We start from the raw sequence: 15,230 nt of genomic DNA, 5'->3' as shown, positions 1-15,230 counted from the left end.
TGCTCAGGACTGAACCCAATGTTCTGTGCAAGCTGGGCAAGCACTCCAATTGGGCCACATTCCTTTGCCCCAAGAAAACATTTTACAAGTCCCTGTAGGACTCTGCCTTATGTTCCGTGGCTCCAAAGAGCAAGATGTACATCCTGCCATGTCATACTCCTGCTGGACTGTATCCTTCCCCTGTAACAAACTACAACTACACACACTGTCCCATGAGTCTTTAGCAACAAAACTGTTTAACTTCCTGATACTCTGTGTGACTACTCCACTAATAAATAATAGACCCAGTAACACTGACATTGCTCTTTATCTGGGCCAAAGCACTAAAAATGTGTAAGCTAGGCAAGTACTTGACCAGTGAACTACCCCCAGGCTATTTTTCACTTCATTTTGGAGACAGGGTCTTCTTATGTAGCTGGCCCAGGCTGGTCTCAATCTCAGAGATTCAACTGCCTCTACCTCTTGAGTGGTGGGTATAAAGACTTACACCATCATGCCTGGCATACTTCTTTTTGTTTATTTAAGTGGTTGGTTTTTAAGAGACAGGGTCTCACGGCACAGTCCTGGCTGGCCTGGAACTTGCTATGTAGACCAAGCTTGCCTCAAACTTGCAGAGATCTGCCTGCCTATTCTTCCTGAATGCCTGAGCTATGTGTGTTTATCTGTTTATCTGCATGGATCTCACTGAGATGCCCAGGCTGGTTTGGAATTACTCTGTAACCTAGGTAGGCCTTGCATTTGCCACCTAGTAGCTGGGATACAGGACTGAGCCACCAACCTTGGTGAATATTCATTTCTAAAGAGCAAAAGCTGTGTCTAACCCCCAGGACTGCAATATATCCACACACAGAACACTAGCAAACATTCCAAGTTATCTCAGGACTTCTGGCTTCCATCATCAAGTGCTACTCAATACAACCTATTAGAGACCTATCAGAGAGGGCACTAAACCCGCCTTTCATAAAACAAACAAACAAAAACAACAACACCAAAAAAAAAAAAACAAAAAAAAAAAAACAGCCCACGTGAGAGTGAAGTAAAACAGGGCTGACCAAAACATAGAAAAGCAAAGCCAGATGGTGGTGTCACACGACTTTAATCCCAGCACTCGGGAAGCAGAGGCAGGTGTATCCCTATGAGTTCCAGGACAGCCTGGACTACAGAGAAAGTGCCAGAATAGGCTCTAAAGCTACAGGAAGAAACCCTGTCTCGGGATAAACAAACAAACAAACAAACAAACAAGCAAGCAAGAGTTAAGTGAAACAAAGTTGTCATTACCTTGGTATTTCTTCAGAGCCTGTATGACACTGGGGAGCTGGTTCACACCCTGATATAGTCGGTAACAGTCTTGTAAATTTGCTGCTTGTCTCTGAAATTTCTTGGCAAGTCGGTTAAGATCTGGAAATCGACGAAGTAAGTCCTCCTGTAAAATCTGCCTTAGTTCTGAATCCTCAACAAATGCTTCCACTAAATTTAATCTGAAAAAATAAATAGGAGAGGAAAGGATAAGATGGCTCAATAGGGGCTGGGTGGGCATCAGTGGCTCCCGCCTTTAATCCTAGCACTTGGGAGGCAAAGGCAGGCAGATCTCTGTAAGTTCGAGGCCAGCCTGGTCTACAGAGCAAGTTCCAGGACAGGCGCCAAAGCCACAGACAAACCCTGTCTCAAAAAACCAAAAACCAAAACAAAACAAAAAAAGACTCTATAGGTAGGCATTTGCCACCAAGCTTAAATCCTGAGTTCAATCAAACACGGTAGAATTCACTCCCCCAAGTTGTCCTCTGACTTCCATGAGTGTGCTAAACACACACACACACACACACACACAGAGACAGGGTTGAAAGAAATGTTAAATCACTACCCTTGCTCTCGCTCTCAGTCTCCTCAGTACTGAGCTTACACTACATATGGGACTCACTGTGGTCAGCTAAGAAAGAAAGAAAGAACCTTAAAAATTAAAAAGAAAGCCTGATGGTGATAGCACATGCCTTTAATCCCAGCCCTCAGGAGGCAGAAGCAGGTGATCTCAGTGAGTTCAAGATCAGTCTGTTGTACAGGCTACACAGAGAAACCCGTCTGGGGGGTGGGGGAGAGGAGGAGGGAGACTAACTGATAACGTTGTACCTGGAGGTGAAGGCAGGGTCAGAAGGGATCCCTGCCTAACAATGAGATACTTGACACCCTGCCTCAAAGCAAAAAACAACACCCTAGCACACAGCAATTCGAAATGCTCCTTCAGTCTGGCCCAGATACCCTAAAAAGCCTAATGAATTGCTAGTTTCATAAGCCTACTCAGTAAACCACTTCAGAAGTAAATTACAGTGTCAGTTTACATTTCCAGATAACAGGTGTCGTTTAAAAAAAAGGGGAAGACTTCTGTTTCCTTGACAATGCCACTTTAAAAACCACAATTTCAGATATATGAAAGCTACTACTGGCATTAACAGAATACACCCATCAATCATACTAAACTCAATCTCTCAGCTGCACAAAATTAAGACACTGTATTAAATCAACATTTTACTGGAACATGCGATAAATTTTTAGTCAGTTAATCCCTAAGATTCACAGGACTCTTTGGTAACTAATCATAAAACACCCGGTATCTTTTTTGAATTATTACATTTATCTCTGTGTGTACATGTGCTTATACATGTACAGCACACACATGGAGGTCAGAGGACAGAGTTCAAGAGTCAGATGCAGGTCAAAGGACAAAGTTCAAGAGTCACTTTTCACCATCTACTATGTGGGTCCCTCAGATGAACCACCTTTAACCACTGAGCCTTTCACCAGTCTAACATTTGGTTTTCAAAACCAACATTCCTGGGGGCTGGAGAAGTAACAGAGTGGCCAAGGGTACTGCTCTTCTTCCAGTTTCAATTTCCAGTTCCCACACAGCAGCTCACACTGTTTCTAACTTGTTTCAGGGACTCCAACACCCTCTTCTGATGTCCTCAAGCTCCTGCACATACAAAGATGCATAAAAGAACGGCTGTTCCTAACAAATGCATATGAAAGGCTTGCATTATATCAATTGACAATGATGGGAAACACAAGGAAAGTCCCTAATCTTTAACTTCTGATTGGTGCAAGCTGTAACTGTAACTTAGCAACAAATGTTTGTGATGTTTGTCTTCATAAACCCCATTTCTCCCCTGCTCGGGTTGCCAGGAGAAACAAGGCTCCCCTGTCCTGCAGTCCTGCTTGATCAGTGGCCCACACCTACGGTGAATTACTAAAACCTTTGGAACCTTAAGTGGTGTCTCTCTCCTTCCTCGTGGTACACATGGGCTAAGTGTAACCACCCACAGTAAAAGGAAAGAATTAAGCCAACCCCAGAAAGTTGCCCTCTACCACAAATAATAAATAAAGATAACTTTTAAAACACAAAGAACAGTTAGCTGGGCTTGGGACAGAGCTCAGCACAACACTCTGGGATGAATTTATGCTACTGCTTCATCCTCCAGCACCACAAACACTGGGGGTGGTGGCCCTCACAGGCCAGAGCCTGGGAGATGAGGCAGGAGGATCAATAGCTCAGTTAGGCCAGAGATTCGTCGGCTCAGTGGATTCATCCCTGACCCTCACTGAGAAACCTCACTGTGTCTGAGTTTGATCCCTGGAATCTAACAAAGGTGGAGGGAAAGAATGGATGCCACAGATTCACGCTCTGAACTGTAAGCACCAACACCCCTTTATCCCCCCCCACCATACACATAATAAAGTGGGGGGGTTAGTTTTTTGATTTTTTTAAAACAGGGTTTCTGTGTGTAATAGCACTAGCTGTTCTGGAACTCACTCTGTAGACCAGGCTGGCCTTGAACTCCGCCTGCCTCTGCCTCTCTCAAGTGCTGGGATTAAAGGTGTGCTCCACTACCGCCCAGCTATAACATATTTTTAAAGGTTAAAATTCACCCCCAGCTAAATACTGACTTCAAGGTCAGCCCAGGACCCCAAAACAAAAGAAAACAAAAATAAAATGAGTGTAAATTGTGTGTCGGAATAAGTGGCACTACCACACAGGGTTACAGCAAATTGCTCAACGGCAGAGAAAGCACACACTCAATGCTGTACCTCTCTTCTATTCTGTTCTTATCCATGAGAGGCTGTTTAATCCACTGGTTAACCAGTCTTTGTCCTTGAGCAGTCTTGCATTTGTTCAGTAACGCAGCCAGAGACTGAGAGCCAGTGGTATCTTCAACAGAACCCTAGTACACAAAAAAAATAAAATAAAAACAGTCATCAACAAAGACTTTATTAAACCATGAAATAGAATTGGGGGAATAATGGATACTATTCTCCAAATACAAACTTTGAACTATCCACAGAAAATTATCCAAGGTAAAACCTCTATATTTAGAGATGCACATTTTGCCCTCAGCTAAACTGCTTCACAATTACTGCAGTTTCTAAACAAATTCAAAACAGAACTTTAAAGCACCACTATAACACAAAATTACCCAAGACTAGGACAGGTCCACATGTATTGTCTCAGACTAGAAAAAATAAAACACAACAATTGCAAACTACTATCTAATCTAACTACAATAATGTAACAAAATACAAATTCCTTAAAGAGATCATTACCTTTTAAAATTATTCGGTTTTTTTGTTCCGTCCCATCCGCCCCCCACACCCAAGACAGGGTTAGGGTTTCTCTGTGTAGCACTGGCTGTCCTGGAGGGCCAAGCTGGCCTAGAACTGTGCCACCATCGCCCAGCTAAATTATTCAGTATTTTTACCCCATGTTGCCTTTTTTTTTACCTGGAAAAGGTTGAGGGCTCTGACTGCTGCCATGTCCAGTCTCATGTACTGGCTGAAGTCAAAAGTAGTCAGTTCAAATTGTCCAAAATTTGAATCATCTGACAAGAGTTCTAAAAACTTGATTACTGCAGATAATGATGAAACTGCAACCTAAAAATAAATTTACAGTAAAAGCTTCTTCCATAACCAAGACTAGAGACTAGAAATGCAAAACAGAAGTAAAACAAAGCTAGCTGGCCATGGAGGCATACGCCTGGATTTCTAGTACTTGAAAGACCAAGGCAGGAAAATGAAGTTTGAAGCCAGACTGGAATACACAGCAAATTTGGGGCAAATCTTGATTACAGAGTGAAACTTTGTCTCTCACACTGGTGAGACAGCTCAGTAGGTAAAAAGCAGCTGCTTCCCAAATCTCATGATCTGAGTTTGATCCCTAGAACCCACAGCAGAAAGAGAACTCCCTCGGTCGTCCTCTGCGCTCCACATACATGCTGGGCACCCTAATGACCATACACACATGTTCACATATACATGCTGTGCACCCTAATCATCATACATGAATGCTCCCACATACATGCTGGGCACCCTAAAGACCATACAGGCATGCTCACACACAATAATATATACATATATGTGCATATTTAAAGTGAAACCCACCAGGTACAGTGGTACAGCCTTTATTTGTAGCACTTGACAGGCAAAGGAAGAGGACTGTGAGTTTGAAGCCAGCCTGGACTACATTATGAGTTCCAGGTCAGGCAAGGATGCATGCACAGTGATACCCTGTCTCAGGGAGGTAGAAACCCAGTCACTTGGAATGGGGGACCAGAAGAAAGATGGTTTACATCTCTAATGGACAAGTATAAGACAGCTAGAATCAATTCCCATAGAGACTGTCTTTCATAACAGATTTTCTTCTGGGGAATAGCAAAACTTGAACTTGTATTTTTTTTTTTTTAATTCAAAACTCTGCTTCAATAAGAGGTTGAAAGAAAGAAAGAAAGGAAGGAAGGAAGGAAGGAAGGAAGGAAGGAAGAAAGAGGTTATGGAAGATCATTTGATTCCAGGTATGATAAAATGTCATCAGGGAACTCTCCATAAAGACCAGGGGCTGGTGGATGAAGAAGGTCAATGTATGGTCTAAAAGGCAGACAATAAGACATGCACATGGGAAAAGAAAACCATCAAGAAGTGAAGAATGGCTCATGCTGGACAAGATAAAGGTATGTCTAAACAAAGATTGCCCCGTGTCCTCACAAGTGAATGAGGTCATGCTGGGAAGGAATTCCCTCTGGAGCATCTGGACTGACTGGGACGCAATTCTATAAACGAACATGTGTTCCTCCTTATTGTTTTCGTATCGTTTACTGAAGTAGTAATAAAATTTTAGTAAGTAAATTTTTTAGGTTGCAAAACTTGATTTTTTTTAAATCTTTATATAATTTATCCCCAAATCTCTGAACTGAAAGAAATAAAGAAGGCCATGTATTCAGTCCTTTTAATGTTGCTTTTTTGCAACATCTTTTTTACTTTTTCAAGACAGAGTTTCTCTGTGTAGTTCTGGCTGTCCTGGGCTAGCCTCCAACTCAAGAGATCATCAAACTACCTATGCCTCCTTAGCACCGGGCATAAAGGTGTGCAGTGCTGCCACCACCAGGCTGCCTTTTTACACCTTCTAAAATACTACTCATTGTTATTTTGCTCTCATTTATGAATAAACCACACCATATTTATTTCAGTACTACATAAAAGTATCTCTAAACACAAAATAAAAAAATAGACGTAAAAAATACAGCCCTATAAGTCATTTATATAAACAGACAAAGGCAAACTAAACTAAACTGTCAGAAGTCAGAACCTGGATAGTCCCCTAAAGCACATGAAGACAGTAAGGAAGTCTCAGAAAACAAAACCACATCGGCAGGAAGCACAGAATACTAAGAGTTTCAGTCACAGATTATCATATGGACCTTTTGATATATAAGATTATATAAGACAATAAAGAACTAAACAGTTTAAGTTATCTATAGTCTATATTACTAATACACAATAAAAAATTAAAACAGTATGAAGTCAAGACTTCAATAATGACAATCACTGATTTAATATCCTTGAGAGCCGGTGAGATGTTATATTGGGTAAGTATTCTTAACCTGGAGCACAAGGCTGATAAACTGAGTTAATCTGTGACCTGCAGGAAAGTCTTTCTGACCTAAATACTCATGTTGGCAATCACACACACACACAGTAATAATATATAAACTATACCCAATGGGCCAGACATGACAGCCCCTATCTACAAACCCATGACTCAGGTTACAAAGAAGGCAAGATCAAAATTCAGTTGATCTCGGCTGTATCACCAATTCAAGGCCGGCCTGTATGAAACCCTGTCTCTAACATAAGAAAACACTGATTCATTTTAAAACACCTATTTTTCCTATATGGTAACAATAATCGAGTTGCTATCATACAAGGCTATCCAAAAAATCTCCCCTCATGTCACCAGAAGGTACACATCAACATTCTTCATTTTGGTTATGAGACAGGATTTGATTGTACTGTGAACCCAGAGTGTTTATGATCTAACAAATAAAGCTTGCCTGAAGATCAGAGTACAAAGATAGCCACACTAGTTAGCTATACAGGCCAGGCAGTGGTGGCACATACCTTTAATCCAAGCACTCAGGAGACAGAGGCAGAAAGATTTCTGTTAATTTAAGGCTACCCTGAGCTACACAAAATTGATCCAGTCTAAAAGAGAAACAGAGCTCACACAGAGGTGATCCCAGCATTTGGGATCCCACGCCTTTAATCCCAGCACTAGAGAGGAATATGGTGGGAGGAGACAGGAGCTCACCACAATCTGAGGTTTGATGGAGACAGATGCAGTCTGAGGACAAGATCGCCCCTTTGGTCTGAGCATTGGTAGAGGTTAAGAATTGTCTAGTGGCTGGCTACTTTGTTTCTCTGATCTTCAGCATTAACCCCAATATGTGACTCTGAGCTTTTATTATTAAGAACAATTAGAATTCATGCTACACCCAAGATTGTGTTATTTATTGGAAAAACCTCTTTCTAGTTGTGGTGTGGCTTAGCCTAAATACACACCTTTAATCTAAGAGCTTTCAACATGAATATTATAAACAGGATTAAATAAAGTCAACCACAGGTCAAGAGGCTGAGCAAGCAACCAGTTGACAGGAAGTGAATACCCGATGATTAAAAAAAAAAAAAACATAGTAAGGGTGAGTTAGGAGGAATCTTGCTGAAACAGCATAGGAGAAGGCAGGAGGTTTTTTGGACATCAGTCAGCTGAGAAGGAAGGTCAGCTGGATGGATGCTTTCTCTGTCTCTCTAGCAGATTTTCACCACAGCATCTGGCTCCCAAATCTTCACTGGTAAAATGCATTGACTGAGAATGTGTTAAAAACAATACATGTGCTCACACACATAATAAATAAAGGCAATTTTTTTGTTTTTGTTTGGTTGGTTTTTGGTTTTTTGAGACAGGTTTTCCTGTGTAACAGCTCTGGCTGTCCTGGAACTCTCTATATACCAGGCCAGGCCTCGAACTCCCTATTATGATTTATGATACACTCATAACTCACATACCTGATTCTCCATCTCTGGTAAGACAGCGCTATTCATCTGCTCTCCTTTTTTGCCTTTTAATAGCCGGTTGAGATCCTGGCAAATGTCTTTAGTGGAAAAGTCTGCTCTCTTTCTTTCTGTGATCAGAATCCCTCCTCTCTGAATAACCTGTTTATAGACAACATTTCAAGTCACTGCATGGAAACATATGAGCAAAGAGAGATTCTGACATTAGCAAACAGAAAGTAACAACAGCTTACAAGACTATTAGTCTATCAAATTTTGTTCACTGTACAAGTCCCTATCAACTAACTCTGGAGACGGAGATAGAGTCCTTCCTGGTCTTCAAGGCTAGCCAGGGTTACACAGAAAGAGTCTGTCATTCATTAAAAAATAAAATAACTTTTTTTTAAAGGAGCAAAACCTCTTAATTCTACTTTAAAGTTATGAGAAAATAAACTTTCAAAAAACATTTCTTGCTTGGTGTGGTGATACACACCTTGAACCCAGCAGTGAAGAGGCTGAGGCAGAGTAAAAAGCTGGAGTGGAGGCCAGAGTAAGATCCTTTCTGAAAGAGATGCTAGGGATACGTAAGTCCAGCAATAGAGAATTGCCTGCAATGCAGCAAACCTTACCAATGCCCAGTATTGCAAGGGTGGGGGTGTTACCAGGTGAGCATGGCAGCACACTCTGTAGCCCTTGGGAGGCAGGCCAGGCTGGATTATACAATTAGTAAATAGAACATCCCTTAAAAAAAAAAAAAAAAAAAATACCCACCAAAGTTGGGGAGATGGCTCAGCTGTTAAGAGCACTGGGTGCTCTCACCAAGGTTTAATTTCCACCACACACAAGGTGGTTCAGAACCACCTGTAACTCTAGTTCCAAGAGATCCAATGCCTTCTAACTTCCATGGGTACCAGGCATTCATATGCTGCACATATATGCATGTAGGTAAAGCACTCAAATTTTTAGCTAGTCATGGTGCCAGCACTGGGGAGGCAGAGGCAGGATATCTCTGTGAGTTCAAAGCTAGCCTAATATACAAAGCGAGTTCCAGGACAGCCAGGACTCCATGAAACCCTGCATAGTATGAATAGGAATGGCTCCCACAGACTCATGTGTTTGAATGGTTGGTCACCAGAGAGTGGCACTATTAGTAAATGTGGCCTGGTTGGAAGAAGTGCGTCTCTGGAAGTGAGCTTTGGGGTTTCAAACACTCAAGCCACTCCCAGTATCTCTCTCTTCCTGCCAATCTAGATGTAGAACCCTCAGACTAAATTTCTGAACCATAACCCAGCCCCAATTAAATGTTTTCCTTTATAAGAATTTCCATGGTTACCATGGTCATGGTGCCTCTTCGCAGCAAAAGAAACCCTAAGACCCTATTTCAAAAAGCAAAACAAAACAAAAAATATAATTTTTTTCTTCCAAGTTCAATGCTAGGTTTGGCTACATGAGACACTATCCTAAGCAAATCTAAAATAATAATAATAAACCACACACACACACACACACACACAACACAAACTTTGATAAAAGTTAAAAAGAAAAACAAAATCAGAAGTCATACGTGGCAGTCTTCACCTGTAATTCCAGAACCCAGGATGCTGAGGCAGGCTGACTGAGTTCTAGGCTAACCTGGACTGTCAAGTAAGACTATGTCAAAAAAACTTAAAAAATTGGGGCTGGAGAGATGGCTCAGAGGTTAGGACACTGGCTACTCCTCCAGAGGTCCTGAGTTCAATTCCAAGCAACCATGTAGTGGCTCACAACCATCTGTAATGATATCTGGAGCACTCTTCCAGCATGCAGGCACACATGCAGGCAGAACACTCTATCCATAATAAATAAATACATCTTCAGAATTTTTTTTTTTAATTAAACAAAATTCTATGTCTGGGTTGATACAGCTCAGTGCTACAGTAAGTATCTACCTTAGCACATTCCTGGCCAAGAAACCTAAAAATATGCAAAATAAATACATACCAAATAATTATATGTTATTTATTTGATAAACCATAGTAAGTACAATAATAGTCACTGTATAATCTTGGAGTGAAGACAGAAAAGGAGAGGGGAAAAGGTCAAAGGCAGAGCAAGTCATACTCCTCCTGATGGCATTAAGGACTCCCAAGTTCCTTTCAAAGGTAAATATCAAGATGGTCCTCTAAATAAGACATTATTTCCATTAGAGTTTACACTGTATTTCCCCCCACAAATGAAGTGGCATCCGCTAGAATCATAGCTGAATAGCAGAGCACCAGTCTAGCATCTAGATTCAGTAACTAAGGGGGAAGGGATATGAAGGACTTCCCTAGACTGGAGTCCCTTACCTGCCTCAGCTTCCCCATGTCGCCAGCAGTCTCTCCTCCTGGTAAAACACATTCTTTTGGTCCAATCTGAATCAGAAGGGCCTCCAGGTTGGAGAATTGGTCGTTATCCGGGAACTCAGACAAGCCCAGCTTTCTCTGGATGGAATCAACATACCCAACTCCAACGTGTCTCTGACCATCAACTATGGACATTTTAACACCCACAATGCCAATGGAAGCTGACATGTCATTGTTACTAAACAGAATGTCTTCAAACTGAGAAAGATTGCCGGGAGAAGCCTACAAAAAAAATAAAGGCAATTTTTAAGAAATTTTAAACATATTTAAAATTTTTGCTAGTGAATCAATTCTCTAAACTTGATGTATTTACATTTTCTTACAAAAACATGCTTACCAATATATCTTCAATTTGTGTGTGTGTGTGTGTGTGTGCGCACATGCGTGCACATGCGTGCACGTGTGGGTGGTTTTTTCAGACAGGGTTTCTTTGGGTAATAGCCCAGGCTGTCCTGAAACTTGCTTTGTAGACCAGGCTGGCTTCCAACTCACAGAATTCATTAGCATCTCTGCATTCAGAGTGCTAGGATTAAAGGCACTATCCAGATGGGCTTCCCTTGAAGTTTAGCCTGGCCTGAGCATAAGGACCTTGGACACACATCACCATGCCTGGCTCCAGTTGCTTTTGTAACACTTAGGCACATCTAAAACGCATTCTGCCAAAGTGATTTTCAAACTTCTCAGCACATGGAAGACTGAGACAGCAGGATGACAGAGCTCAATTCAAGGCCAGCCTGGGCTATAAAGAGGCTATCCCACCCCCCAAAAATAAAACAAAAAAGCAAAAAGAAAAACCCACAAGAAGAACATTCCAGGCTCCCTCAAACCTACAGATATAATGAGAAACGTACTTACAAAGACACAAATGGAGTACTTATAAATGAGAGGTTAGGGACAATAAAAACTGACAGAAATAGTAAAATCGAAGCCAGGTGTGGCAGAGCATGCTGATAATAATTACATCAGCACAGAGGAAACTGAAGCAGGACAGCCAGAAGTTTAATGATGACAAACTGGGCTAGTTTCTAGGGAAATAAAAAGCTGAGTGGTATCCTTCAGTCCCTGAACTCGGGAGGCTGAGTTAGCCACTTTTCAAGAATCACCAGTAGCCCTAGGCCAGCCCGGGCTACCAAATGACTCGACTCAAAAAAAAAAAAAAAGAAACTGGAGGCCAGGAAGGCGTCTCAGAGGTTTCAGAGAATACGGCTGTTTAGAGCCTAACTCCTTCACCGTTCTAAGTTCCAGACCCAAGTCATCCAATACCCTCTGCTGGCCTCCTCTGGCAACATGCACGAAAGTGATGCACAGACAGACCTAATATAAAAAGTAATTTTTTAATTAAAAAAAAAGTAAAACCAATCCCTTGTTTAGTAATATGTAAGCTCAAGTTATCCAGAGTTATGTTTGATTTTAGGAACAGGGAGAAACAAGGTTCAGTGTTCAGAAGCATAAAGATCTGTGATTAAACTGTAACTTTTAAAAACCAACCAACAACAGGCCAGGCTGGGTGGTAGTGGTGCAGTCAGATCTCTGTGAGTTCAAGGCCAGCCTGATCTATAAAGTGAGTTCCAGGACAGACTCCAAAGCTACACAGAGAAACCCTGTCTCCAAAAAAAAAAAAAGCACTATATCAAAATGTTTTGAAATCATTTTGCAATCACAACCTAGTTAATATACAGCAAAACATGCACCCCGCTTTTTTTTTTAACTTTCTAAAACAAACATCCAAAAGAAATAGAATTTATTACCTTATATGCCAAATACCACTCGTTCTCCTTGAATGCCTTATTTCCAGCTTTGTTCTTATAAACTTCAACTCTATACTGACGAACCAGAAGAAGATCTTTTACAAAAGACTCGAAATTCATTTTACTAAGCACAACACTCTGCAGTGTCTTTGCCCCTAAAATAAACAATAAATAAATAGAATTAAACGAGGGTTTGAGGTAACACATGTTCAAACACTCCACAACAAACTGTTAAAGGGGCAAACACTGCAAGCTGGCACAGTGGTGCACAGCTACAGGTCCAGCTACTTGGAAGTCTGAGGCAGGGGGATCACTTCAGATTAGGAGTTTGAGGGCAGCCTGGACAGCAAGGTACTGTCTTACAACAAATAAACATGGAGTTACCGGGATAACTCAGTGAGCTAAAGGCGCTTGCCACCAATGTGACCTTTCAATCCCTGCCACACTCATGGTGGAAGGATAGACCCAATTCCTGCACACGTATTTCACTGTGTATGCCCATACACACAAAATAAACCAATAAATGTCATTTTCTTCATTTATTTGTTCTTCTTTTTCAAGACAGGGTTTCTCTGTAGTTTTGGAGCCTGCCCTGGAACTCACTCTGTAGACCAGGCTGTCCTCAAACTCACAGGGATCCACCTGCCTCTGCCTCCCGAGTGCTGAGATTAAAGGCAGAAGCCACCCCCGCCCACCTGGCTTAATACAAATAAATGTATGAAGGACTTTTGGAACTCTTTAAAATAAAATTGCATTTAAGCACTTTCCCAGCTTGTGTGTTTCCTGGGTTAGATTCTCAGCAAAACAGCACAAAACACAATTACTTAGCAACCAAAAGGAATGAAATATGACTTCCTTTATATGTTACATCCCAGAATAAACACACTTAGAGACAGATAATAAACTAGTGGCAAGAGCTGGGAAGACTGTGAAATGCGGGGGGAAATGAATAACTAATAATGGGCACAGGATTTCGTGTGTGTGTGTGTGTGTGTGTGTGTGTGTGTGTGTGTGTGTGTGTCTTTAAGTCAAGGTAAGGTATAGCTGTCTAAAAAACAAATACAACTGGGTGTGGTGACACTGGACTACACACCTAGCACTAGCCAGGTAGTAGTAGAAGGATAAGGCTATCTTTTGTCTGTAACATCGTTTGCATATGACGGCATAAGAATTAGAACTCACAACTCCAAAGTGTCCGAGGATGCTCTTTCATTATAATGAAAGAAACAGCAATTGGGGGGGGGGGGTTAAATTATCTACCTAGGCTCCAAGTTGAGGTCTGCAGCCTTTTAGGGACACATGATACTAGGTAGCAGAAAATAATGAATGCTGAGAATAGCTTTCCAACTAGCCCAAAGGCACACAGCAAATAGTGAGGGGGCGGGGGAGCTGCAACTGCTCAGAGCCAAGACGGGACCCACCCCCCGCCCCGGTCCTGACCACTCAGCCAATACTATCCCCGGTCCACCGCAGGCTCTCAAGAGGGACGGATAATAAACCCAGCCACTCCTCACTCGTAGGTTGCTGGCTGTGATAAGACATTTGGAGCTAAGCATGGACGCACAGACTTTAATCCTATCAACTCTGGAGGCTGAAACACGAGGGTCGGGAGTTCGAGCACAGTCTGGACTAGGCAGTGTTTGAGCATGAGCTCAGCCCGGCCTAGCCAAGCCCATCCAGCTGTGGGAGGACGAATCGGACAACACACTAATCGCGTGGCCCCCAGGGGCCACCTCTCCAGCGCCGGCGAGCGGTGCCGCTGTCCCGCCGGCTGCAGATGGCAGGCTGCAGCACGCACACAGGTTTCCGGCCCCGGGCCTGGGCGCTGCAAAGCTGCCCGCCGGGCTCCCGACCCGAGCCGGTGCCGTGGCCGCTGCTGCCCTCACCTGCCGGCCCCAGGTACTTGATCACGCCCTGGGTCTTGAACACCTCGACGGCTGCCAGCAGCGCGTCCTCGCCGTGCGCCGTGTAGAAGTCGCCGCGGTCAAACAGGCGCACCGTGGTGCTCGGCTTCTCCGGCATACCCTCAAAGAAGCGCACGAAGGCCGTCTCGGCCGCGCCCTCCAACTGCAGCGTCTCCTTAGGCTGCACCGCCATTTCCGAACCTCTCCACACAAACCCCAGAGGAGACCGCGCGACCCCGCGCCGGCCGGGTCGATTCCCGCCACCCCTCGCCTCGCCGCTAGGCCGCGGCCGGCCGCGGTGGGGATCGCCCAATCAGCATGCAGTACCGCGCGCGGTGGGTGGGACTCTTACCGCGGTAGCCAATCAGGAGCGAACGAGGCCCATGCTTCCCGCGTTCTCAGACTCTAGCTACTGCGCATGCTCCATAGCCTTTGGGCTCGCAGACCTGCGGGCGCGAATCCTTAAAACACCTTGAGCAGCTACGCTCTCAGGTCACACAGGGAGGTGCCGGGGTGGGTGGATGGGTGGGTGGGTGATTCGGGCGGGCGGGGCGGGGCGATCGAGTGACCGGAAACGAAGGAGGGAAACACAAAGAGCATGTAAATTAAGACAACCACCCTTCTTCATCGACCCAGTGTTACTGACCCGACCCATGCTTTTCCTTTTTAAGCAAACTGCCTGCCCTCGGCACAGTTATTCTCTCCATAGCCTCTCAAAAACTCAAAGTTCCTCTTTTCATCCATCTATCCGTTGACTAATTTGTTCAAAAGACACTTTGGAAGCCAGCTGAGGTGGCGCACCGGAGGCAGGGGCAGACAGATTTCTG

General features: G+C 43.3%; 1 protein-coding gene across 1 annotated transcript in view; it reads right to left on the bottom strand.

Annotated features, from left to right (window-relative positions):
- The window catches only part of Msh2 (mutS homolog 2), a 47,950-nt gene extending 33,266 nt beyond the window's left edge, over nt 1-14,684 (bottom strand). The window contains exons 1-7 of the mRNA XM_051175229.1: nt 14,386-14,684; nt 12,500-12,654; nt 10,695-10,973; nt 8,383-8,529; nt 4,768-4,917; nt 4,078-4,211; nt 1,279-1,478 (exon numbers count right to left, since the gene is read on the bottom strand). Coding sequence (XP_051031186.1) covers nt 1,279-1,478; nt 4,078-4,211; nt 4,768-4,917; nt 8,383-8,529; nt 10,695-10,973; nt 12,500-12,654; nt 14,386-14,596 — 1,276 coding nt within the window. The 5' untranslated portion in view covers nt 14,597-14,684. The remainder of the gene's footprint in view (nt 1-1,278; nt 1,479-4,077; nt 4,212-4,767; nt 4,918-8,382; nt 8,530-10,694; nt 10,974-12,499; nt 12,655-14,385) is intronic.
- Nucleotides 14,685-15,230: the final 546 nt, after the last annotated feature.

Source organism: Phodopus roborovskii, unplaced genomic scaffold (assembly GCF_943737965.1).
Source record: "Phodopus roborovskii unplaced genomic scaffold, PHOROB, whole genome shotgun sequence".
In the NCBI taxonomy this organism is placed as follows: domain Eukaryota; kingdom Metazoa; phylum Chordata; class Mammalia; order Rodentia; family Cricetidae; genus Phodopus; species Phodopus roborovskii.
The sequence above is the reverse complement of the archived record's forward strand: the minus strand, read 5'-3'. Positions and strand labels throughout refer to the sequence as shown.